Source organism: Arachis hypogaea, chromosome 15 (assembly GCF_003086295.3).
Source record: "Arachis hypogaea cultivar Tifrunner chromosome 15, arahy.Tifrunner.gnm2.J5K5, whole genome shotgun sequence".
NCBI classification, from domain to species: Eukaryota; Viridiplantae; Streptophyta; class Magnoliopsida; order Fabales; family Fabaceae; genus Arachis; species Arachis hypogaea.
In genome coordinates, this window is record NC_092050.1 from 31,171,681 (window position 1) to 31,196,986 (window position 25,306).

General features: G+C 31.8%; 3 protein-coding genes across 3 annotated transcripts; all 3 read left to right on the forward strand.

Moving 5' to 3' along the window:
* The first annotated feature begins 4,752 nt into the window (after nucleotides 1-4,752).
* Nucleotides 4,753-6,504, forward strand: LOC112750115 (uncharacterized). Its single transcript, XM_025798673.3, has 3 exons — nucleotides 4,753-5,293; nucleotides 5,410-5,618; nucleotides 5,992-6,504. Exons 1-3 carry the CDS (start codon nucleotides 4,990-4,992, stop codon nucleotides 6,382-6,384), a joined length of 906 nt encoding a protein of 301 aa, XP_025654458.1. The 5' UTR covers nucleotides 4,753-4,989; the 3' UTR covers nucleotides 6,385-6,504.
* A 9,073-nt stretch (nucleotides 6,505-15,577) lies between these two features.
* Nucleotides 15,578-16,321, forward strand: LOC112748226 (uncharacterized). The gene has a single exon (XM_025796439.1). The coding sequence runs from the start codon at nucleotides 15,578-15,580 to the stop codon at nucleotides 16,319-16,321; it is 744 nt and encodes a 247-aa protein (XP_025652224.1).
* A 6,971-nt stretch (nucleotides 16,322-23,292) lies between these two features.
* LOC140179185 (uncharacterized) lies at nucleotides 23,293-24,702 on the forward strand. The gene has a single exon (XM_072217845.1). The coding sequence runs from the start codon at nucleotides 23,293-23,295 to the stop codon at nucleotides 24,700-24,702; it is 1,410 nt and encodes a 469-aa protein (XP_072073946.1).
* Nucleotides 24,703-25,306: the final 604 nt, after the last annotated feature.

Below are 25,306 nucleotides of genomic sequence, written 5' to 3' on the forward strand. Positions count from 1 at the left end.
AATGCATTTAATGAATAATGCATAATTATACTAATTTAGAAAAATATCTTTATTATAATTATATAAAATCAATATTTAATGCATTATTAAACTACTTATCAATTATTAATAAAAAATATTTTTAATTATTTTAATAAATAATATATAATTATACTAATTTAAAAAAATATCTTTATTATAATTATATAAAATCAATATTTAATGTATTATTAAACTAATTATCAATCAAAAATATTTTTAAACATTTTAGTTATATTCATTTTAATTATATTGATATCCTTCTAATTCTTATTCATTATCCAATGATTTTATTAGTAGCAAGTTGTTAATCCATTCATATTGATAATAATAATAATTTTATTAGGATAAATATCAAATTCTATTCCTAATATAAAAATATAAAATTTAATTCCTTCAATTTTTATTTTACCACTATAAAAGATCATGTATGCTAGGAGAAAATATCATTTGTTTACCAATTACTCTTTCATTTGATAGCTTTTACAACAATTCTTTTTCTTTCTATGAGGCGTCGTTGCAAGAAGGCAACTATCGTGGACACAAACTACCACACTCTCCAACTTTCATGCTCATCATTCGGAGCTATATGAGATATGTTATCTATAAAGTATTTATAGATCATGGTGTTATCATGTATGCATAAATAAAAAATGTTTCGTATTTAAATTTAAGTCATTTACCTATTTGTGGTATATTGTAGTGTGAAATTACTTTCTAATATGTGTTGTGTAATGATATTATGTTCTAATTTAAGCCTTTACTTTAGAACTGTATTATGATTTTATCTCATCATTTTTTCTTAGATATCAAGTTGAAGTATTTTTATTTATTATTATTATTGAAATGGATGTGATATGAAATGTACCAAAAAAAAACTCCCACATTCAATTTATTTTATTGTAGTCTTTTATCTATTCTATTTATTTTTATTTTCTTCTTATTCATTTTATTTTCTTTTTAAATGTTATATAATTTATTATAATTTATACCAATCTATCTATCTACTTAATATACTAAATCTGAGTTTTCCCCCAACTTATGATGGTGAGGTGTTATTTTCTCGTGAATCCATTTTCCCTCCAAAATGATTGCACTATTTCTCTCTTTTAAATTTATTTTTAAAAATTATCTTTAATTGATATAATTATATTATAATTAGTATTTAATGAATGATACATAATTATACTAATTTAAGATAATCTCTTTATTATAATTATACTAATCTCTTTTAAATTTATTTCAAAAAATTATCTTAATTATAATTATATAACAATATTATACTTAGCATTTAATGAATAATTCATAATTATACTAATTTAAAAAATATCTCTATTATAATTATATAAAATCAATAATTAATGCATTATTAACCTAATTATCAATCAGAAATAATTTTAACTATTTTAATTATATTAATTTTAGTTATATTGATATAATTCTATTTTTTATTCATTATCTTAAAATTTTATTAGTGACAAGTTATTATCTTAATGGTGACCTATATATAATAATAATAATAATAATAATAATAATAATAATAATAATAATAATAATAATAATAATAATAATAATAATAATAATAATAATAATAATAATATACTTCTACTTAATATACTAAAATTGTATTTTTTCTTGACTAATTGAAGTGAGGTGTAAATTTTTCATAAATTCATTTTTCTTCTAAAATGAAAGCACTATTCTCTCTTCTAAATTTATTTTAGAAAAATATCTTTATTATATTTATATTACAATTAACATTTAATGAATAATGTATGATTATACTAATTTAGAAAAATATATTTATTATAATTATATAAAATTAATATTTAATGTATTATCAACTAATGAAAGCGAGGTGTCAATTTTTCATGAATTTATTTTCTCTCCAAAATGAAAGTACTATTCTCTCTTCTAAATTTATTTTAGAAAAATTAAAATTCCATACTGAATATAGGTGGCAAGTTAAAAAAAAAAAAGTAAGTTAATGGAATCAAATTATATTTCTATAACATATATAAGAATGTATATTTTTATTATATAAAAATTGAATTTCTGCACTTAATCATGGGTGTGGCATACTTCTTAGCCTGTTCTTAATTTATTTTTTATAACTCATTGAATATAATTTATTACAGTAAATTAATTATATCAACTAATTGATTTGATTAGGTATTTAAGTATCACACGATTTATTATAATTTATATCAATCAAATAATTGTAAATAAAAATTAAAATCATATTAATGAATTTAATATTAAAGTTAATTTGGCTTTTTATTATTTAGAATATTTTTCGATCAATCATTTTATACTCTTTACTTTTTTTTCAATTTCATTTTGAATTTTAATTTAGTACTCAAAGGTAGTGAAATTCCATTGATACTAAAATAAAGTTACATAAGGGTCCACAGGGTGGAATAAATAAAATAATGTGATACCCACATTGCAACATCCAAATGAAACAACTTAGGATTTAAAATGTTTATCTTTCTCCTTCTCGCCATTTATTATATTATCTATTCTATCTATTCTATTATATAAAAATCGAATTTTTACCTTTAATGATAGAATCAACGTAGCATACTTCTGCTTTATTTTGTTTAACTCATTAAAGATAATTCATTATGATGAATTAATTATATCAACTAATTGATTTGAATAGATATTTAAGTATCACACAATTTAAAATAAGATAATTTATTACTTATTTAAATTGAATACAACAAATATAAATTAATTTAGTTAAAAATTTACTATTTTCTAATCTTCTATAAATAAAAATGACAAAACAAAATTATAAAAATAATCTTTTTATCATTTTTGTTATTTTAATTTTATTTTCTTTGCTTTTTCTTATGTATAATTTTATTTTATATTAACTTTATTTATTTAATAATAAAATATACTCATATTAATTTTATCATATAATAATATATTTTTTCCTATATTAATCGAAGAATTTCAATAGTTATCAACTACATCTAATAGAATGACTGAGAAGTGAGAACTACGAGAAGTTAAACCCATGTTCAAAATGCTAAAACAAAGAAAAGAAAACAGTAGATATATGATTAGAGAAAAATGTATAATAATGACAAAATATACTAAAACTGAATTTTTTCTCCAACTAATAAAAGTGAAATGTTAATTTCTCATGAATTTATTTTTTCTGTAAAATGAAATCACTGATTTCTTTTCTAAATTTATTTTAGAAAAATATATTTATTATAATTATATTACAATTAACATTTAACGAATAATGCATGATTATACTAATTTAGAGAAATATTTTTATTATAATTATATAAAATCAATATTTAATATATTATCAACTAATAAAAGTGAGGTGTCAATTCCTCGTGAATTCATTTTTCCTCCAAAATGAAAGCACTATTCTCTCTTCTAAATTTATTTTAGAAAAATATATTTATTATTATTAAATTACAATATTACAATTAGCATTTAATGAATAATACATAGTGATAATAATTTAGAAAAATAAAATAAAGTCCAGTAATTTATCTTTCGACTGCACACGTGTGTAGAATAACTTTTAAGAATGAGTCATGTATAGTAAATACGGTCGATAATTGTAAAATTGTATACTAACATTGATATAATATTATTTCATGTATATGTTTTGCAAGCTTCAAAGAAAAGTGTTGAGTTGTTTTTTAGTAGATTTAAATTATTTATTGTTTATTAGCGAATTTTGTGCATTAGAATTCTCTAATAATTTATTATTTATTTTGAGCTAATTTTGATATATTCTTACTTGACAGTAAAACATATAAAAATTTGTTGGTGGGTCTAAGTATTATTAAATTGTTTATGATCACATTGAGTATATACGTTTGATTTATTGAAGAAAATAGATTACTAAAACCAATTAATAACTATTTTAGAGTTAATATATTTATCACTAGATTAAGAAAAAATAAATAATACATAACATGTTATATTTTTATTAATCAAATTATTATAATTTAATTTAATCTTAATAAAATAATTTAAAATTATAATTTCAATTTTATCACGTGCAAGGCACATGTTAATACTTATATTACTTAAAATGTACAACTGTAAATAATTTGATTTGATTATAATATTTGTTTTTATTTTTATCTTTCTTTTTTTTTTATGGTGAAATTAGATTTTGATTATAATCAAATCATATTTATTAATGATTAAATATTTATAAAACCAGTTAATAACATCAACTATTATTATTATTATCTATAATAATAACATCAACTATTATTATTATTATTATTATTATTATTATTATTATTATTATTATTATAATAATAATAATAATAATAATAATAATAATAATAATAGCACTAAACACTATTGCACTTTACCCCAAAAACAAGTTCATTGTATGGCAATATTAAGTTCCTTTCAAAAAGTTTTAAAAGTTATTTTTTTGATCTTTTATAAGTTATTTTTTTTATCTTTTGTCTTATAAAAAGTAATAGTATTAATATTTGAAGTAATTTTTAAAATTAAATTATAATCTTTTAAAAAATTATTTAAATACTTATAAAAAAGTTAAAAAATAACTTCTCTCATAATAAAATTTTTTTATCATATTTATTTTAAAATAAATACTTTTAAAATTAAAAAATCAAATACAAAATAACTTATTTATAAACTATTTTTAATATAAATATTTATTATTTAAATTATTTAAAAAAAACTTAATTAAGGTAAAGTTTACCCAAATTGGGCCTATGTCACTAACCATAAACAAACACAAACCTAGTGTGTAAGTAAACAAAACCCCACATTTGAGTCTGTGACTCTCTCTCTCTATATAAACCAAACCTCCTCCAACTCTTTCTCTTTCTCTCCATTAAAGATTCAAACCCACTCATTATATGCACAAATAGCTTTTCGTCAGAGTTATATTATCTCTCTTCAGTTTCTCTCTTCAGTTTCTTGTATGGGCTGAGAGAGATCCACATGTCTCGCACGTGCTCACAGTGTGGAAATAACGGGCACAACTCCCGCACATGCACAGACGCTTCTCTCGCTGCCGGATCGGTCTCCGGCGGCGGAACCCCTCAAAGAGAGAACGGCATCATGCTCTTCGGCGTAAGACTCACCACCACCGAAGGGACCTCATCGTCATTCAGAAAAAGTGCTAGTATGGGTAATTTGTCACAGTTTGATCAACAACCACCGCAGGATCCAATCGTTGCTGACGCCGGCTATGTGTCCGATGACGTCGTTCACGCCTCCGGCCGCAGCCGCGAGCGCAAACGAGGTAAAATAGTAGAAAAACACGTGCTTAATTGCTTGCTAGTTTATTAGTTTCACTTTTATTATTATTTTTTTAATCTTTTAATTTAATGGTTTTTTTTTTTTTGTGATTGTTATTAGGTGTTCCTTGGACTGAAGAGGAGCACAAATTGTTCTTGTTGGGTTTGCACAAGGTTGGAAAAGGTGACTGGAGAGGAATTTCTAGAAATTTTGTGAAGACTCGGACTCCAACTCAGGTTGCTAGTCACGCACAGAAATATTTCCTCCGCCGCCACAATCAGAACCGCCGCCGCAGAAGATCTAGTCTGTTTGATATCACCACTGATACGGTATTCAATCTAATCTTTTCTATAATTGTTAGCCTTTATGGTAACAAATTATTTAATTTTCAGAAACTGATTTCATAGTAAATGAAAAATATCTCGACGATATAAATATTATTACTATTATTGATGAACAGTATAATCTTTTTTATTAAATGCACAGTACTTAATTACGAAGATTTCAAATCGTGAAAGTTATTATTTGTTGGATTTAAAAAAAAAAACTGTATTTGAATATTTTGTTTGAAAAAGGTTTTTATTCACTTAACTATTAACGTGAGTTACTAATAAAATGCAACGGTTTTTTTTTTTATTTTAAATTCTATTGATTTCATTTTTTTATTCTAATTTTTTTTGGCATTATTTATTCTAAATTAAGGTGATGGAATCCTCTGGCATGATGGAAGAGCAAGTTGAGCAAGAAACTGTTGCGCCACCCACACCCTCTACATACAACAACTTATCTAGCTCTACTTTCCCCATGGCTTTATCTTGTGTGATGTTGCCATTAGCTGCCAAACCAATAAGGCCAACGCCTATTTTGCCTGTGCCACCATCTTCTAAGATGGCTAATTTGAACCTGAAAGAGAAAATAACTCTGAATACAGAATTTCGACCTCCACCATTTGTTCTTAACTTAGGGACGCAGCAATTCCGGAATCAGTCCCCAGACGAAAATAATGATCGCTCCTCACCATCCTCGTCATCCACGTCGTCTTTTCAAGCAGGAAATTTCACTGGTGGTGGAGATAGCATAATTAGTGTTGCTTGAATAGTATATATTGTCTTAATTTAATTTAAGTTTGTAAATTATCGTTAGCTATGGAAAGTGAAAATATAGACCTAATTGAAAAATGATGAAACAAAATAGTATCACTGTTATCAAGTAAAAGAATTGCTTTGAAGATAATTAATTAATTAATTAGACGAGACTATAATAAGATAGGTTAGTTATATAGTTATAAATATAACTATTGTTATTACTATTATTATTATTAGGACAAGAATAGTTAGGGTGTGTTTGGGATATTAAGAAATTTAATCGCTGTTTTAATATATAGAAGTTGGATGAGAACAAGGAAGAGAGACAGAGAGGATGAGTTGTCATATTTGGTGGCTGTTGGGAAATTCTTGTTTCTATTGTGTGTGGGAGTGTGGCTTTGAGAATTGAGATGACAGAGCACCAGGTACTCGGGTTATACTATTGGTCTGTTTTCATTGCAACTTGGTGGGTCTCAAAAATACTATAAAATATTATATTAGATTAAATTATTCAAGGTGGAGGAGAATATATATTATGCTCGTGGTGTCCAATTCATACACGCATGTCTTTGTTACATTTTTTCCCCTGTATTTTTTTAGTAATGAATCTGATTTGTTGAGATAAAAATGGTACGTGGATGTCCATTCCCATGCAGTACTCACATTCTCAAAGAAGGAATAATAATTAATGAATGTTGAAATTGATCTCCCTCGTACATGTATAAATAGAGGCCTTTGCCTCCGAGAGAAACACAAACAAATAATAAAATCACTTCTCTCTTTATGTTACAATCAAATACTCTTCTCTTTATATTTCTACTACAATTCTTTCTCTTCTTTTATTTTATAAGTATTTTAAATTCTATTTTCTATTACTCTTTACATATAATATTAATAGCAATATTAACCATCTTTATTATATTGAGATTGCAACAATAAACAGATGCGATTCTCTCTCTCTTTATTTTTAATACTTCTTTCTATCTTTGTATATATATACACATTACAACATATAATATTATTATATATATATAAATTATTATTGGGCTAATTATTTTAATACTAGAGTCTTCTATTTGTACATCTCTATTATATATATCTTTTATTTCACAACACGTTATCAGCACGAGACTCTGATCAAATTTTTAGGAAGACTCAGGTAACAAATTTTCATTATGTCAAAACTCTCTCATCTTGAATTCAATGCTCTTGACATATCTGGAAACAATTATTTATCATGGATACTAGATGCTGAAATCCATCTTGATTCAATGGATCTTGGAGATACCATTAAGGCTGAAAATAATGCATCCCAGAAGGATAAAGCCAAAGCCATGATTTTTCTCCGTCGTCATCTTGACGAAGGATTGAAAAATGAATATCTTACATTAAAAGATCCTGCAGATCTTTGGAAAGACCTTGAAGAAAGGTACAATCATCAGAAAACGGTGATACTTCCTCAAGCCCGGTATGAATGGACGCATTTGCGTTTACAAGATTTTAAATCTATAAATGAATATAATTCTGCAATGTTTCGGATCACCTCACGAATGAAATTGTGTGGGGAAAAAATAACTGATCATGATATGTTGGAGAAAACTTTCTCAACCTTCCATGCCTCGAATGTGCTCCTGCAGCAGCAGTATCGAGAGAAAGGGTTTAAGAAATATTCTGAGTTAATTTCTTGCCTTCTTGTTGCCGAACGCAACAATGAGTTGTTATTGAAAAATCATGAAGCGCGCCCAGCTGGCGCCGCCCCATTTCCTGAAGTAAATGCGGCAAATCATTACCCCAGAAGAGGTAAATGGCAAGCTTTTAATAACAAGAAAAATTATGGAAGGAAAAAGAATTATGTTCAAAAGAGAGGATCTCACCAGAAGTGGGACAAAGAAAAGAATATCGGACAGAATAAATCAACCGAGGAGAAGTGTTTCCGCTGTGGTGGAAAGGGCCATTGGTCACGTACCTGTCGTACCCCAAGGCACCTAGTCGATCTTTACCAGGCATCTTTGAAAAAGAACGACAAAGGAAAGGAAACAAATTTTGTTTCAAATGATGCTGAGAACTCCACCACTCATTATGATGTATCTGATTTCTTTGAGGACCCTGAAGGAAATATTGGCCATTTGATCAATGATGGAATAGTTTAATATGTGAAATTGTGAAGTATCTAATAAATAATGTAAAAAATTTATTGTTAAAGTTTTATTTTCTATGTATTTAAGTTTCAAATGTGATGTACATAAATAATGAAATATTAATATTTATGAATTTTGAAATTATTAATTGTGTCAAATTTTAAAATAAAATTTTGGTATATGACATTATTTTATGTACAGTGTTTCTTAGAAAATAATTCTGATCAAGTATTCAATTTAACTGTGCATACTACTCATTTTATTATTTGTTTTTGAAGAGAATGGCAAGGATATGTAATGAAGATGTATGCCTTGCGGATAGTGCAAGTTCGCACACTATTCTCAAAAGTGATATATATTTTACCCATCTTGTGCCAAAAGAGGAATATGTTAACACTATTATTGGCTCAGGCAATGTGATAGAAGGCTCCGGAAAAGCTATAATTTTGTTTCCTGGAGGAACAAAATTTATAATAAATAATGCACTATTATCTACCAAGTCTCTGAGAAACTTGTTGAGTTTCAAAGATATTCGCCGAAATGGATATCATGTTGAGACGATGAATGAGGGAAATCATGAGTATTTATGTATAACAACTCATGATTCAAATAAGAAAGTTATATTAGAAAAATTACCCTCACTTTCATCTGGGTTGTATTATACCAAGATTAGTGCAATTGAATCACATGCCACTGTAAACCAGAAGTTTACTAACTCAAATGAGTTCATAACTTGGCACGACCGATTGGGTCATCCGGGAACAACCATGATGAGAAGAACCAGAAGATTCTTAAATCTAGTGAATTTTGTTGTGCTGCATGTTCTCAAGGGAAATTAATTTTAAGGCCATCACCAGTAAAGATTGGATTTGAGTCCCCTGAATTCCTAGAAAGGATTCAAGGTGATATATGTGGACCTATTCATCCACCATGTGGATCTTTTAGATATTTTATGGTCCTGATAGACGCATCTTCGAGATGGTCACATGTGTGCTTATTATCTTCTCGCAACCTGGCGTTTGCGAGATTACTGGCTCAAATTATTCGATTAAAAGCACAATTTCCAGAAAATCCAATTAAAGCAATTCGTCTTGATAATGCTGGTGAATTTACTTCCCAAGCTTTTGATGCTTATTGTATGGCTAATGGAATAAGTGTTGAACATCCAGTAGCTTATGTTCACACACAAAATGGGTTAGCAGAATCACTTATTAAGCGCCTCCAATTAATTGCTAGACCCTTGCTTATGAGAACAAATCTCCCAACCTCGGTTTGGGGGCATGCAGTTTTACATGCTGCAGCACTTATTCGTTTGAGGCCAACGAGTTACCATCAGTTCTCTCCTATGCAATTAGCTTTTGGCCAGCAGCCAAATGTTTCCCATTTAAGAATATTTGGGTGTGCGATATATGTTCCCATTGCACCACCTAATCGCACCAAAATGGGACCCCAAAGAAAATTGGGGATATATGTTGGATATGATTCTCCCTCTATAGTGAGGTATCTTGAGATACAAACTGGTGATGTGTTTAAAGCCCGGTTTGCGGATTGTCATTTTGATGAATCAAAATTTCCAACATTAGGGGGAGAGAATAAGCTTCCTGAAAAGGAACTTAATTGGAATGCATCATCGTTGATGCATTTAGATCCTCGATCAGCGCAATGTGAACTAGAAGTTCAAAAGATTATACATTTGCAAAGAATAGCAAATGAATTGCCTGATGCATTTTCCGATACAAAGAGGATAACCAAATCTTATATACCAGCGGAAAATGCCCCAATTCGAATTGATGTCCCAGTAGGACAAGTAGCTACTGAAGCGAATTCACGCCAGAAGCGTGGCAGGACGGAAAATGTCCCAATTCAAATTGATGTCCCAGTAGGACAAATAGCCACTGAAGCAAATACACGCCAGAAGCGTGGCAGGCCTGTCGGTTCCAAAGACAAAAATCCTCGAAAGAGAAAAGAGGTAAATATGATTCCTGTTGAAAAAGACATAGTAAAGACACCTGCAGTTGTCCAAAATTCTGATATAACGCCAGAAGACGTTCAGGTACCTGAAAATTGTGAAAATGACGAGATCTCGATAAATTATGTCTTTACAGGAGAGAAATGGGACCGAAATAAGACAATTGTCAATGAAATATTTGCATATAATGTGGCATTAGATATCATGCATGAAAGTAAGAATCTTGAGCCAAGATCAGTCGAAGAATGTCGACAAAGAAATGATTGGCCAAAATGGGAAGCAGCCATGAAGGCTGAATTAGACTCACTTGCAAAACGTGAAGTCTTTGGACCTGTAGTCCGTACACCTGCAGATGTAAAACCTGTTGGATACAAATGGGTATTTGTGAGAAAACGAAATGAGAAAAATGAAGTTGTGCGCTACAAAGCCCGACTTGTGGCACAAGGTTTTTCACAAAGGCCCGGTATAGATTATGAAGAAACGTATTCCCCTGTAGTGGATGCGATAACATTGCGTTATTTGGTCAGTTTATCTGCATATCATAAACTGCATATGCATTTAATGGATGTGGTAACAGCCTATTTGTACGGCTCATTAGATCGGGATATCTATATGAAAGTCCCTGAAGGACTAAAGATATCCAAACCATCCAATGAATATTCGCAAGGGTTATACTCAGTCAAATTGCAAAGATCTTTATATGGTCTAAAGCAATCTGGACGAATGTGGTATAATCGTCTTACTGAGTATCTGGCCAAAAACGGATTCAAGAATGATGATATCTGCCCGTGTGTTTTCATAAAGAAAACTACATCTGGGTTCATTATAATTGCTGTGTACGTTGATGATTTAAATATCATTGGGACTCCTGAAGAGATTCCAACAATTATAAAAATTCTAAAAGAAGAGTTTGAGATGAAAGATCTTGGAAAGACTAAATTTTGTCTCGGCCTGCAGATCGAGCATATAAAAAGTGGGATCTTTATTCATCAAACAACATACACAGAAAGGATCTTGAAAAGATTTTATATGGATAAGTCACATCCATTAAGTACACCAATGATCGTAAGATCCTTGGATGTGAAAAAGGATCAATTTCGTCCTAAAGAAGAAAATGAAGATATCCTTGGTCCTGAAGTACCATATCTTAGTGCCATTGGAGCGCTAATGTATCTTGCTAATAATACGCGACCTGACATATCATTCGCGGTGAATTTACTAGCAAGGTATAGTTCCTCTCCAACCAGAAGACATTGGAGTGGAATCAAACAAATTTTTCGATATCTTCATGGAACGGTTGATATGGGATTGTTTTATCCCTATGGATCCAAGTCACAACTAGTTGGCTATGCAGATGCCGGATACCTGTCTGATCCACATAAAGGGAGATCTCAAACAGGATACCTGTTCACATATGGTGGTACAGCTATATCATGGAGGTCCACGAAACAGACGATAGCAGCAACCTCCTCTAATCATGCTGAAATACTGGCGATTCATGAAGCTAGTCGCGAGTGTTTTTGGCTGAGGAGTCTGATTCAATATATTCTGTCATCATGTGGACTGATTGATCATAAGATAGCTCCAACTATCCTGTTTGAAGATAATGCAGCATGTATTGCTCAACTTAAAGGCGGATACATCAAAGGCGATAGAACAAAGCATATTTCCCCCAAATTCTTCTTCACTCATGATCTTCAAAATCAAGGGACAATTGATGTACAACAGATCCGCTCAAGCGACAATCTGGCAGATTTATTTACAAAGTCACTTCCAAAATCCTCCTTTGAAAGATTGGTACATGAGATTGGAATGCGCCGATTTCGAGACTTTAAATGATGTCGGCAAGAGGGGGAGACTGTACTCTTTTTCCCTTGGTCAGGTTTTTTCCCATTGGGTTTTTCTTGACAAGGTTTTTAATGAGGCAGTCCCCATCACAAGGGATATTGTACTCTTTTTCCTTCACTAAGGTTTTTCCCACAGGGTTTTCCTTTAGTAAGGTTTTAATGAGGCAATAATCCTAAATGGGCATCCAAGGGGGAGTGTTGAGATAAGAATGGGACGTGGATGCCCATTCCCATGCAGTACTCACATTCTCAAAGAAGGAATAATAATTAATGAATGTTGAAATTGATCCCCCTCGTACATGTATAAATAGAGGCCTTTGCCTCCGAGAGAAACACAAGCAAATAATAAAATCACTTCTCTCTTTATGTTACAATCAAATACTCTTCTCTTTATATTTCTACTACAATTCTTTCTCTTCTTTTATTTTATAAGTATTTTAAATTCTATTTTCTATTACTCTTTACATATAATATTAATAGCAATATTAACCATCTTTATTATATTGAGATTGCAACAATAAACAGATGCGATTCTCTCTCTCTTTATTTTTAATACTTCTTTCTATCTTTGTATATATATACACATTACAACATATAATATTATTATATATATATAAATTATTATTGGGCTAATTATTTTAATACTAGAGTCTTCTATTTGTACATCTCTATTATATATATCTTTTATTTCACAACATGATTGCCTTTTTCCTACTTATTATTATTATTATTATTACATTCTTTAGAACCTTATGTCTGCAAATCATTCATGTCTCCGCGTGACTTGTTTTTCCTATACTTAAATTGCAGTTTTCAATTTCAGCTGAAAAGTTAATTAATTATTGCTAGGTTGGATTAATTTTTTTTTTAGTAGAAAAGTATTTTTTTAATAAAGTATTTTTATTGAATTTAAAATTTATTTAGATATATATTTTTTAAAAAATATTTTTATTAAATAAAAAATAAATTATGTTTTTTAAAGTTAAAAATATTTTATTTAAAAAATATAAAAATAAAAGACGTTTTTAATACTTAAAATTTTTTTTTAAAAAAAAAATATAAAAAGTACTTTTTTTTCAAAAGATTGAGCATAAGAAGGAGAAGTAGAAATAAACATTTGTTATATATATTAAAATTGATGAAGAAAATTTGCTTATCAAAAAAAATTTTGATGAAGACAAAACTATGAAAAATATATATATATATATATAATTATAATTTTTTTTTAATATAACAATAAAATGTTACGATCATTTTTTTGTTAAATTGATCAATAATATAATCTACAATTATCAATTCATATGAATACTTAATAATTGAACTAAAAACTTAATAGAATAATAAAGATTTATTTTATATTTTTGCGCTCGCACAACCATTACAACTTACAAAGTTACAAGAAAGGACAAATGTCAAGGAAATTAATTACATAAAAAACATATAATCAGTAAGGAAGTTGAGGGCTAGCATAAAAAGGAATCAAATTCTAGTGAATCCCCCCGGTGCTGACTTAATTAAGAACTGCTAAAACCCAATTTGTGGAGATGTATGGAAATGATGCCCGTTATTATTGGTTTCTTCCACCTTTAGAGTCTTTGGAATTTTTTGGATTTAACTCCTAAAATGTATAAGATGGTGAAAAGAAAAGAGGTTTTGTCTAATAAACTTAAATAAAGGGATAATTTACCATAATAAATAAATTGGCCTCTAAATTTATTAGAATACACATTTTGTAAAATGAATACCAAAATGTATTTTTTTCATAAATTATGTAAATCGCGACAGGTTCCTGCGGTTTACGAATGCACGTAATTTGCTACAGGAGTGTCGCGGTTTACGTTCGAAGCAAAGCATCACATAATCCGCGCGGTAGGGGTGTCGCGGTTTATGTGTGATTTGCAAACGTGCATAAATCGCTACAAGGGTCTAGCGGTTTATGCTTTGTCAAATTCGCCTATATATACCACTCAAGATAGGGAGTTGGGCATTTGAGGAGAGTCATTTTCACACTTTCACAAATGGATAGTGAAGAGAGCTTGTTGGTTCTAGTCCACTGCTCTGGTAAAATAAAAAAAAAGTAATATGCATGGTGTTAAGTTCACTGATAAAGAACCGCTGAACGTTTTAACCCGTTCGACTGATACTTTGTCGGATCTAAAGAGGAACATATTGCAGAAGGCAGGATTGTGTGGGGCCAAGCTGGTGAAGAAGGTGTTCTATAAGATTCTGATGGCAGTTGTGTCAAGTGGTATGCAGTATGAAACATTTGTGATAGGGTCAGATGAAGACATGGAGGTATTGTTTCATTGTCGGCGGAGTTTTTCGGAGGTGAGAATACACGAGTTGTTTGCCAAGTTGGAAGACCGTGTCGACAGTTTCGGGGCTTCAGCGCCAAATCCTCAGTCGACGACAGTGGGGGTACTTCTACTTCGATGCCTGTCGTTGCACCTGGTTGTCTCTTAGCTGCACATTCACTTGTTCTAGCACCGACAGCTAGGTCACTTGGTTTGATTATTGGTCTTGTTGGTGGTGGTGAGCCAGATCACGTTGAGGATGCGATACAGAAAGATGATTCAAACGATGAGCCCGATCACATATCCAGGGATAGTGAGGAGGAAACTTCAGTGGCCCCACTTGCACCTCAGGGGCCATCCAGTTCTGGGTCCCACCAACAACCGCCGCATTTCTCGACACTGAATTTGGAAGCAGTAAGTCAACAACCAGATGAGGCACACACCTTCGGAGGCTAAAGATTACACGAGGGCAATACTTCTGGGGAATTTCAGATTGGCCAATCTTTCCAGACTAAGGAGAAAGCTGTGATGAGTGTTAAGGATTATAGCATTCGTCGTGGAGTTCAGTATCGGGTTATGGAATCAGATCATCTGGAGATGCAAGGAGTTTGGAAACGGCTGCACGTGGATGATCCGCGTGGCACTTCGGCAGCATAAGGATAACTGGGAGGTTAGAAGGTACAATGGAGCCTACACTTGCCTGGCCACTTCTATTTCGAGAGACCACCGACAGTTCGATTACCATGTAACTTGTGCGAGGATCTATCTATTGGTTAGGGCGGATGCAGCGGTTACGATAAAGGTGTTGCAAGAAGCTACTGAGTCAACCTACGGATTCAGGCCTAGTTATAGGAAGATGTGGAAGGCAAAGCAGAAGGCAGTTGCACAGATCTACGGGGATTGGGAAGAGTTGTATACCGAGTTGCCCCGGTGAATCCTTGGGATGCAAGCAACGATGAACGAAACCATTGCTTTGTTGAAGACTTCTCCAGTGCGTCTAAGTGATGAGGTTGATGAGTTTACAGAGTACTTTCATCGACTTTTCTGGACATTTCCTCCATGCGTTGAGGCTTTTAAACATTGCAAGTCACTAATTAGGATTGACAGTACGCATCTGTATGGGAAGTATGGCGGGACTTTGCTTCTGGCTATTGCGCAAGATGGAAACTTGAATATATTTCCAGTTGTGTTTGCACTTATTGAGGGGGAGAATGCTGAGTCGTGGGCTTTTTTCTTATCCCACTTGTGTCAACTTGTGACCCCAAAAGAAGGCATTCTGGTGATCTCTGACAGACACAACAGCATTAAGGCTGCACTGGAGGCACCAGACAGTGGTTGGCTACCGCCTCATGAATATCGAACGTATTACATTCGACACGTTGCAGCTAATTTTGCTCTCAGTTTCAAGGGTCAGGATGCAAGGCGGCTGCTCGTGAATGTGGCGTATGCCAAGACTGAAGCAGAGTTCGACTACTGGTTTGATATTATGAGAACTGAGAATCCGGCCATGTGTGATTGGGCCAACCGACTGGAGTACGATAAGTGGACCCAACACCAGGATAGAGGCAGACGGTTTGACCACATGACGACGAACATATCTGAGTTTGTTAACTCTGTATTGAAGGGGACACGGAATCTGCCGGGTACTGCACTTGTGAAATCCACATATGGGAGGTTAGCAGAACTTTTTGTCGTCTGAGGGCAGACAGCAGAGGCGCAGTTGGGATCAGGCCAACGGTTTTGCCAGGCGCTGGTCAAGGCGATAGAGCGCAACTTGAAAGATTCGAGGTGCTTCACAGTTACTCTGTTTGACAGACATCAGTTTGAGTATACCATGGCTGAGACGACTCCTACCGGTAACTTTTCGCTTGGAACGTATCAGGTTTCCCTCAGAGATCGCACTTGTGACTGCAGGTACTTTAAAGCTCTCTATTACCTGTCCTGCCATGCGATTGCATGCTGTGCTCAGTCCCGGTTAGACTGGGCTACGTACGTCCATGAGGTTTATACCATAAGTAAGGTGTTCAGTGTACCAGATGGGGTTTTTGCCCCCCTATTCCAAAGGGTCTGTGGCTACCGTACGCCGATCCTACTGTCGTTCCTGATCCTAACATGAGACGTGCTAGAGAAGGGTGACCGAGGTCAACAAGAATCCGTAACACCATGGATGAGGCCGATACTAGTCAGTCAAAGCGATGTGGGCTATGCAGACAGATAGGACACACTCGCAGGACTTGCCCTCAGCGAGGATCCTCCCCCAGAGCCGAGGCATAGGTGTCATTAGGTCGTCATGATTAGCTTTCATTTTTCTTTTCTTATTTGTGTTCTTGTCCTATTTTAGTTGTACTTACTGTTCAATAAAGTTGTACTTACTGTTCATTTTACGGTGACGTGGTTATTGTTAGCGATTCTCTATGTAGTTGTGATTCTCTTGAATAAAAGTGTTCTAATTTTGTTAGTAATTCTATAAGTTCAAGACACCAATTTCAATTAAATCAAAGCACCAACCTATATTGCGCCATACATAAAAAAGGCAAACCAAAGTTTCATCCAATAACTCATATTCCATGAAAAATGAACTAAGTCCACACTAAAGCATAAACAGCTAGACCCCTATAGCGGTTTATGCACGTTTGCAAATCACACATAAACCGCGACACCCCTACCGTGGATTATGTGATGCTTTGCTTCGAACGTAAACTGCGGGACCCCTGTCGCGGTTTACATAGTTTATGAAAAAAATGCATTTTGGTATCCATTTTGCAAAATGTTTATTCTGGTAAATTTGGAGGCTAGTTTATTTATTATGGTAAATTGCCCTAAATAAAGTTTACAGAGCCAGTATTTTTATTAAAATGTGGTCAGCACTTAACCAGTAAAAAAAAGTGAGTAATTTCACATTATTAGATGTAATCTAATACCATTAGAAACACTAATAAATAAATGACTAATTGATAACTACAAATCACAAAAGCTGCTGGTTCCTTAATACTCCTCATAAACTTATTCTCAGTTATTGCTTTTAAGAGGTGGTCGTTCTCGATTGTCGGTAAAATATCGAATTTTTTCACTGATCGATTGAAAAGTTTTTGTTTGGAGCTATGAAGTAGCTAGGAATATTTAGTTGAGTTGTGTTTACATACCAGACACATTTTAAATATGATATTTATTGATATTTGTTCGAGTGTCTTTTATGTCTAACCGTGTTTTAATAAAAAAATAATTTTTTTAGATACACTTATGCACACCTAAATATTCAATCTTATTCTTAACATATATTCTTAAAATCAAAATTACGAGAATCAAACCAATCAAATAATTTGTTCAATAATTCAGTGGTTCAATCGAAGTCGAACTGTAGTTGAACCGGTTTAACCCATTGTCCCACTATAACCAGCAACTCAATCTCATTGCTCCACTATAAACTTTAAAATTAGCCTATACCTAATCTCAACTAAAAGAAACAAACATAAAGAAAACTGCAAATAAAAGCGCTTGAACCACAATTCTCAACCAAATCAAATTGTATAGCATCAAAACTCTTTCACCTCTTTTAATAACCATATACAAGGCCACAATCGAGACTCCATTCACCAAAGAGTTAATTACTTCAATTAATAAAGACATGGTATTTCTTAAACCACACCAATTCCTAATGTATTAATTAACCGACCTATCATACCAAAATCCACAACTGGATTGAAACTCAAACTCCAAAATCATTAAAATCAAAATTTAACAAAACAGTGAAGCACCATCAACAGAATTATTCCAGTTTCATAAAAATTAATAAGGCAAAAAAGAAGAAGCAATAATCAAAATCTATTCTGTCTAGCAACGAAATTAATCAACATAATTAATCAAATTTTCACACAAGAACCAAAATCTATTCTGTTTAGTGACTAGAATCCAAAATAAAAATATAAAAACTCAAAATCATTATAATTAACAAAATAAAAAAATTAATTGAAGAAAGAGAGAGTAACATAATTAAACACTGTAATTTTACGGCAGCAGAGAGAGACAGCGAAGAGTCCACAACGACAGAAGAATGACGTTCATAGAGAGCGAGAGAAAGGGCTCAAAGACAGAGACAGTCTTGACGACGAAGGTAGAGATGGCGACGCCAACAATATCTCCAAACAGACCTTCTGGCGAGAAAGGAACCAAATTAACAGCGAGGGAGGAACGAGACAGAAAGGATGAGAGGCAACGCGAGACGCATTGCAACGAAAGAGACGAGCGACAACGCGAGACTCGTTGCGATAGAGGAGACGAGCTTGAGCAATGGGACGACAACTAGTGGAGCATATGCGATACTAGCGGTGAGACAGTGGTAAACGTGCATTCGGCGATGGAGTGGCATGTGCTAAGAAGCACGAATACAACTCGCAATACGAACACGTTTATGATAAGAATGTTATAAAATTTAGATAAAATATTAAAATAATAAACTATCATATTATAAATATAAGAATATATATAATTACATAAAAAATATGTAAAAAATCCAAAATAACATAATATCAATAATTATAATTTTTAAATAAACCCTTATATGGACATTAAACATTAGATGTTATTAACTTATTTTATGAAAAATTAAAAAATTATACAAGTATCAGTAAAAAAGTCAAAGAAATAATAAAACAATGATAGTTGAGAGAGAGAAATTGCTAAACAAAAGTGGAGCAGAAAGTGAGAGGCAAGAATCATTAATCTCACCGCCTCCTTAGTTTCTTGAGATTTAAAAGTTAGGGTGAATACTCAACCCAATTTTTTTAATCATTTTTTAAAAGGATTATAAGATATTTATTTTTTAAACAACAAAATATTTTTTTGATTTTTAATATTTAATTTCGTGAGACTGGTTAACCTTTTTATTAATAATTTTTTAAAATATATTTATGTGACACGTTAATCACTAATATATTTTCGATTTAATTTTTATAAGTAAAAATAATTTAAAAATTACTAATATTTTTTAGTTTTACATAGTAAATTTAACTAATACATTTAAAAAAAGTAATAGAAAAATAAAAAAACTAAACGACTTGGATAATTATCCTTAAAAGACAACAAAATTCTAAAAAAACGTGTTAATCCTAGTTGATTTTTAATGGATAAATCAATCGTTTAACATGTCATATAGGCTTATTTCGTTAATACAGAGAAAAAATATTGAAAGAGGGACTAATCAATCCATAAAAATACAGATAAAAGACCAAAAAGAATTTTTTTTATTAAGAACCTCGTTATCTTTCGAGGTAATTGTTAGGGGTCGTCTAGAATTTTTTTTTCTAAAAATTAAAATTTGAAAAAAAGACTTTCGGTCGTGCTATAGTCTCATGTAGTCCATGCGAAAGAAAGACGCTTGGATTCACCGCAAATTAGTGTCACTTGACAAAACCACTATAAAGCTGAAAGGTGACCTCCGACTCACCACCAATACACATGTCCACCGTATCCCGTGTGTGTCCGTGTCACATCCGCATCCAACATTGGTATATCCGCGCTACCGGCGAGTCCATGCTTCATAGGGCAGGTGAGAAAGGGGTCCTCAGAAAGTCAAAGTGAGAAAGGGGTGGGGCTGGATTTTGTGGGTTTTGGTTTATATATATATATATAGGGACGGATCTAAGTGAAGGGATGTGGGGGCAAGCGGTCTCACTACAATTTGGAATTTTTTTGAGTAGTATATGATAATAATATTTATTTGTCTCATTAGATTATTAAATTTGACCCCATAATAATTTTTTACTCAATTTTTGGTACTTAATCGTTAATTTAAAAATTTTATATTAGATATTCGTTAGAATGATCAATTCTCATATTTAAACGAAATTAGTGTTTTATTTTTAAATCAACTCAAAAGAATATTATTTATCTTCTTTTCAAATTAGCTTTAATTTTTGCGTAGCAACTATATTAATTGAAAGAATTTTTTTAACTATAAATATCAATAAGAATAAGCTTCTAATTGTGTTGGAAAGTGAATTTTTAAATAATTGTTTCGTAATATATATAGAAAGAGAGAAATTTTGATGGTAGTGTTAAGAGAAAAATTACTTAATTTTTTAAAAATATAAAACCTAAAAGAATAGAATGTTAAATTATATATTATTATTTAAATTACTATTTTAGTGTTTTAATTTGTATATTAGATATTTTGAAGACTAATCATATTTTATAATAACAAAATATAATCATAACAATAATCATGCTATATGTACATAAAAAATAATTATCTGTATAAATATATATTAAAATATAAAATACACATTAAAATAAGTTAAAGAATACATGTATTTATATATAGATATATAGTGATTAATAAATAATTTAATATTTAATTTTTTATATACACATATTATTTTTATTATAAAAATTATTATTATGTTATATAAATTTTGTCCCACTACCAAAATTTTTTGGATCATATATATATATATATATATCCAAACTGGTAATCTAATAAATCAGTTCTGTTTTGTCAGTTTATCGGTTAACTGCTAGTTCGTTCGATTTTTTTACCAATCTTTTTGTAAGGTAGTTTTGGATATTAACTGGATCAATCAAATGGCTGATTTTTTATTATTCCGATTGAATAGGTAGGTCTAGTCAGTTTTAAGAACATTGGCTAAAATAAATTTAAAAATAAAAATTATTATAAATTATTATAAATATTTTGTATAATTACAAATTTTTAAATATTTAAAAATTAATTTATATTTTATATATATAATGTGTCCCATATTTTATAAAAATCTAAAATTTGTACATCTGAATATTTTATATCCTATATTTTATGTCTTATATTGCATAGTGTCGTGTTCATGTTCGTGTCCATACATCATATATTTGGAGGAATTTTTTTTTCTATTCTAACCTTTGATGATGAAAGTTAAAAACTCATTAAATCATGTAATAATAACACGCGGAGGAAGGTATCTATAAGAACACTCAAAGTTAATCTTTTATGTTTTGTGATTATGAAATTAAAATTACTATTTTAATCTTGACTCTTCTTTCTCTTTTATAGTCTTTTCTCCTTTTCTTATTGGAGTAACAACTTTTCTTCTTAATAAGATATCACAATTTTATTTCTTAGACTCACTACACGATTCTTAGCATTTAGTTACTTAGAATCATTTTCACATTCTAATTTTGGGGTATCAATTGGAAGAATACGAGGTTCGTGGATTCTTATTATTGCTGCTCTGTGAGCCCGTTCTTTATAATGACTTTTTTTGGACCTTTCAGTATTATTTTCTTTTGAATTTGGACTTAATTAAGAAAAATTTCAATTCAAATTGTGAAAAACAAAACATTGACATTTTTTTATTTTTTTATTTGTTACCTCGTTAACCTTCTCAATTATAAATTACTCAATATGACGATTATGATAGGAACACATATTTCATCTTTTGGAACAAGTCAATTAATAATTTCCGCTTGCCTTAAGTAATGATGATGGAATGAATTCAATTCTTTTCACTTTTAGAAGATCTTAACTCTATTAAGAAATTAATATAATTTGTTTGGTGTTTTTTTTCCTCTTTTTCTTGTTCTGCTAGGGCTTTATTCAAACAGAAACAGTGAGTGTAGTGAGTTTTGTCCGTTGCAAAATAGTGAACAATTTTTGTTTTAGATAAAATTGTGTTTTTTCGCCTTGTGTCGTCCTTACTAGTCCTTTATAGAGAAAACTTGAAATGGAAGATTCAACCTCATTAGTAAAAGTAGAAGAACAATATACACACAATACTATAGATGAAGAATAAGAATCTCTCATGATCTATAATAAAAGAGACACTAAAGGGATCTAGAAATGTGAATATAGTATTGTTGGAAAGCTAATCACAGAAAAAAATAATTAACCCAAATTGGGTAAATAGTGCAATGTACAATATCTAGAGAAAATTCGAAGGCTTCTAGATGAAGGAGATCAAGTTCAAAAGGTACCAGTTTTTCTTCAAGAAAGAAACTGATATGAAAAAGTTCCTAAAAGGTAATCTTTGGATATTTAAAAACCCATGTTCTTTTTGTGTTTTTAGAGAATATTAAAACATCAAATAAATACAGTTTTATGTATTCAAAAAAAGTTACTGAAAAAGAAGGGGCTAAGACAATAAGGGAGCTATTAAGGGAAAAGTTTGGAAAGAGAAATGAAGTTAATACAGAACAGAGGATGATTAAGCATATGGAAGTCATAGTAACGGGAACTAGGGAGGAGGCGCCAAGTGAAAGCATATGGAATTTTAGAAAACAAAACATGAAGGAAGTGGGAAAGAACAAAGCCAGGAAAACACAAGTCCATAGAGATAGCAAGGGAAGCTTTTACTTGGTGGAGCTGGCTAGTGAAGATGATGAAGAGCAAGAGCAGCAACATGATAGGAAAAGTCCAAAAAACTGGGAAGTTGAATTGGCAGACAAAATGCAATGCAAACTTAATATTAAAAGAAAAAGGGATGCGATAGGAAGACTCATAATGCTGGATTCAGATGAGACAGAGATGGAACAACAGACCATGATGTTGAGAAGCAAAAGGGGCAGAGTTGAGAACAAGGCCGAAGGGAGAAGCGCAAGAAAACTGACTGTCACAGGTGATCATAGCAACTTTTCTTTTGATATGGCTGAGGAGGCAGGTCGACACATGCCCCACCTTGAGCCATGAGTGTTATAAGTTGGAACTGTCGCGGGGCTGCAGCCCCTGCGACAGTCTCAGAGGCTCAGGACCTCTGTAGGAAAATTAAACCAGATATTTTGTTCTTGATAGAAACAAGGGCCAAGGAATGTAGAATCATAAAACTTAAAAGGAAGTTACGTTTTGAGAAACACTTTTGTGTGGAACCCCGGGACTTGTCCGATGGTCTATGCTTTTTGTGGAATAAAAATATTGATATTGATATTTACTCATGGTCTGATAATTATATAAAAGTTAAAGTAAAAGAAGATAATAACAATGAATGGAGTTGCTGTTTTGTGTATGAAAATCCAAAATTTCAACATAGAAAGGCTCAATGGAAGGAGTTGTCAACACATAATAGACCAACGAATGATCCACAAATATTCATAGGAGATTTCAATGATATTTTAGATCAAGAAGAGAAAGTAGGATTGCACCCAAAGCCTCGAAGTCAAATAGAGGAATTTAGGAAGTTTATCAATTATAACGGGCTGATGGATGTGGACTTAAAAGGTGGTAGATTCACGTGGTTCAGCAACCCGAGGAATGGATTTGTCACTAGAGAGAGGTTAGACAGAGCCTTGGCAAATTGGGCGTGGCGCATGCTATATCAGAATGCTACACTTACTGCTCTACCGGCAATTAGCTCAGACCACTGTCCGATACTTCTACAACTAAACCCGAAGGGAAGAAGTTCCAAGCAGTTCAAGTATGAGGCTTATTGGGAAGACCATGAAGAATACAAGGAAATTATCAAAAGAGGATGGAATAAAAACAAAAATCAAGGAGGCAAATGGAAAAATATCTTAGGCAAAATAAGGAACTGCAAAACTGAATTGAGCAAATGGAGCAAACAAACTTTTAGGAGAGCAGATATGGAGATAAATAGGCTGAAGGAAGAGTTGATGCAGCTTCAAAAAAGAGACCTAACGAAGGAGGTTCAACAACATATTATAACATTGAAGAAAGAAATTGAAGCCTTATGGAGGAGGGAGGAGAAGTACTGGGGCCAACGATCTAGAATCAAATGGTTGAGGTGGGGTGATAAAAATACCTCATTCTTTCACGCTTCAACAATACAAAGAAGGGATCGTAATAGAATTGAAAGATTAAGAAATCAAGAGGGACAGTGGATCAGTGGCAATAAGGAGATAATGTCATTAATTGAAGAACATTTTACAAAACTTTTCACAACAACAGGTGGAAGGAACTTCGAGGACAGCATAAGGAAGGTCCCAAGGAGAGTTACTCAACAAATGAACGAGGAGCTATTGCGGGGTATTACTGATGCAGAAATTAAAGAAGCGGCATTTTTGATGGGGAGCCTAAAAGCTCTAAGTCCAGATGGTTTAAATGGACTCTTTTTTTCAAAAGCATTGGGATGTAATCCATAAGGAAGTCAACGCAGTGGTAAAAGAGGTTTTTGCATCTGAAACAATACCAAAGAAAATGGGAGAAACAATAGTTGTGCTTATACAGAAAATCAAACTGCCTGAGAGTTTGAGCCAGCTGAGACCAATAAGTAATATCAGGCTGAGGAAGGTAATATAACGAAGGTAATAGTAATCAGGCTGAGGAAGATACTAGACAAGATCATTTCTCCTATACAAAGCACTTTTGTTGGTGGAAGATACATTCAAGATAATATCTTGATCGTACAAGAAGTGTTCCACAGCCTTGGAAAAAAGGGGAAAGGAGGATCACAAAGTCTAGCAGTCAAGTTAGATATGAATAAGGCGTATGATAGACTAGAGTGGAATTTTTTGGAAAAAGTGTTGCAAGCTTTTGGTTTTGATCAAAGATGGGTCAAGATTGCTATGGAATGTGTCAAAAGTGCTTCTTATAGGATCAAAGTAAATGGAAACTTCAGTAGGGTCATTAATCCACAGAGGGGCCTCAGGCAGGGCGACCCACTGTCTCCTTATCTTTTTATATTAGCAGCTGAAGTATTTACCATTCTTATGGATGAGGCATACAATAAAGGAGAGATTACAGGTT

Excerpts from the sequence above, each read along its gene's own strand:
- LOC112750115 (XM_025798673.3), top strand. The coding sequence starts at position 4,990 with ATGTCTCGCACGTGCTCACAGTGTGGAAATAACGGGCACAACTCCCGC. Across the intron at positions 5,294-5,409 it reads CAGCCGCGAGCGCAAACGAG|GTGTTCCTTGGACTGAAGAG; the intron begins GTAAAATAGTAG and ends GATTGTTATTAG. Across the intron at positions 5,619-5,991 it reads TTGATATCACCACTGATACG|GTGATGGAATCCTCTGGCAT; the intron begins GTATTCAATCTA and ends TTCTAAATTAAG.
- LOC112748226 (XM_025796439.1), top strand. The coding sequence starts at position 15,578 with ATGAACGAAACCATTGCTTTGTTGAAGACTTCTCCAGTGCGTCTAAGT.
- LOC140179185 (XM_072217845.1), top strand. The coding sequence starts at position 23,293 with ATGAGTGTTATAAGTTGGAACTGTCGCGGGGCTGCAGCCCCTGCGACA.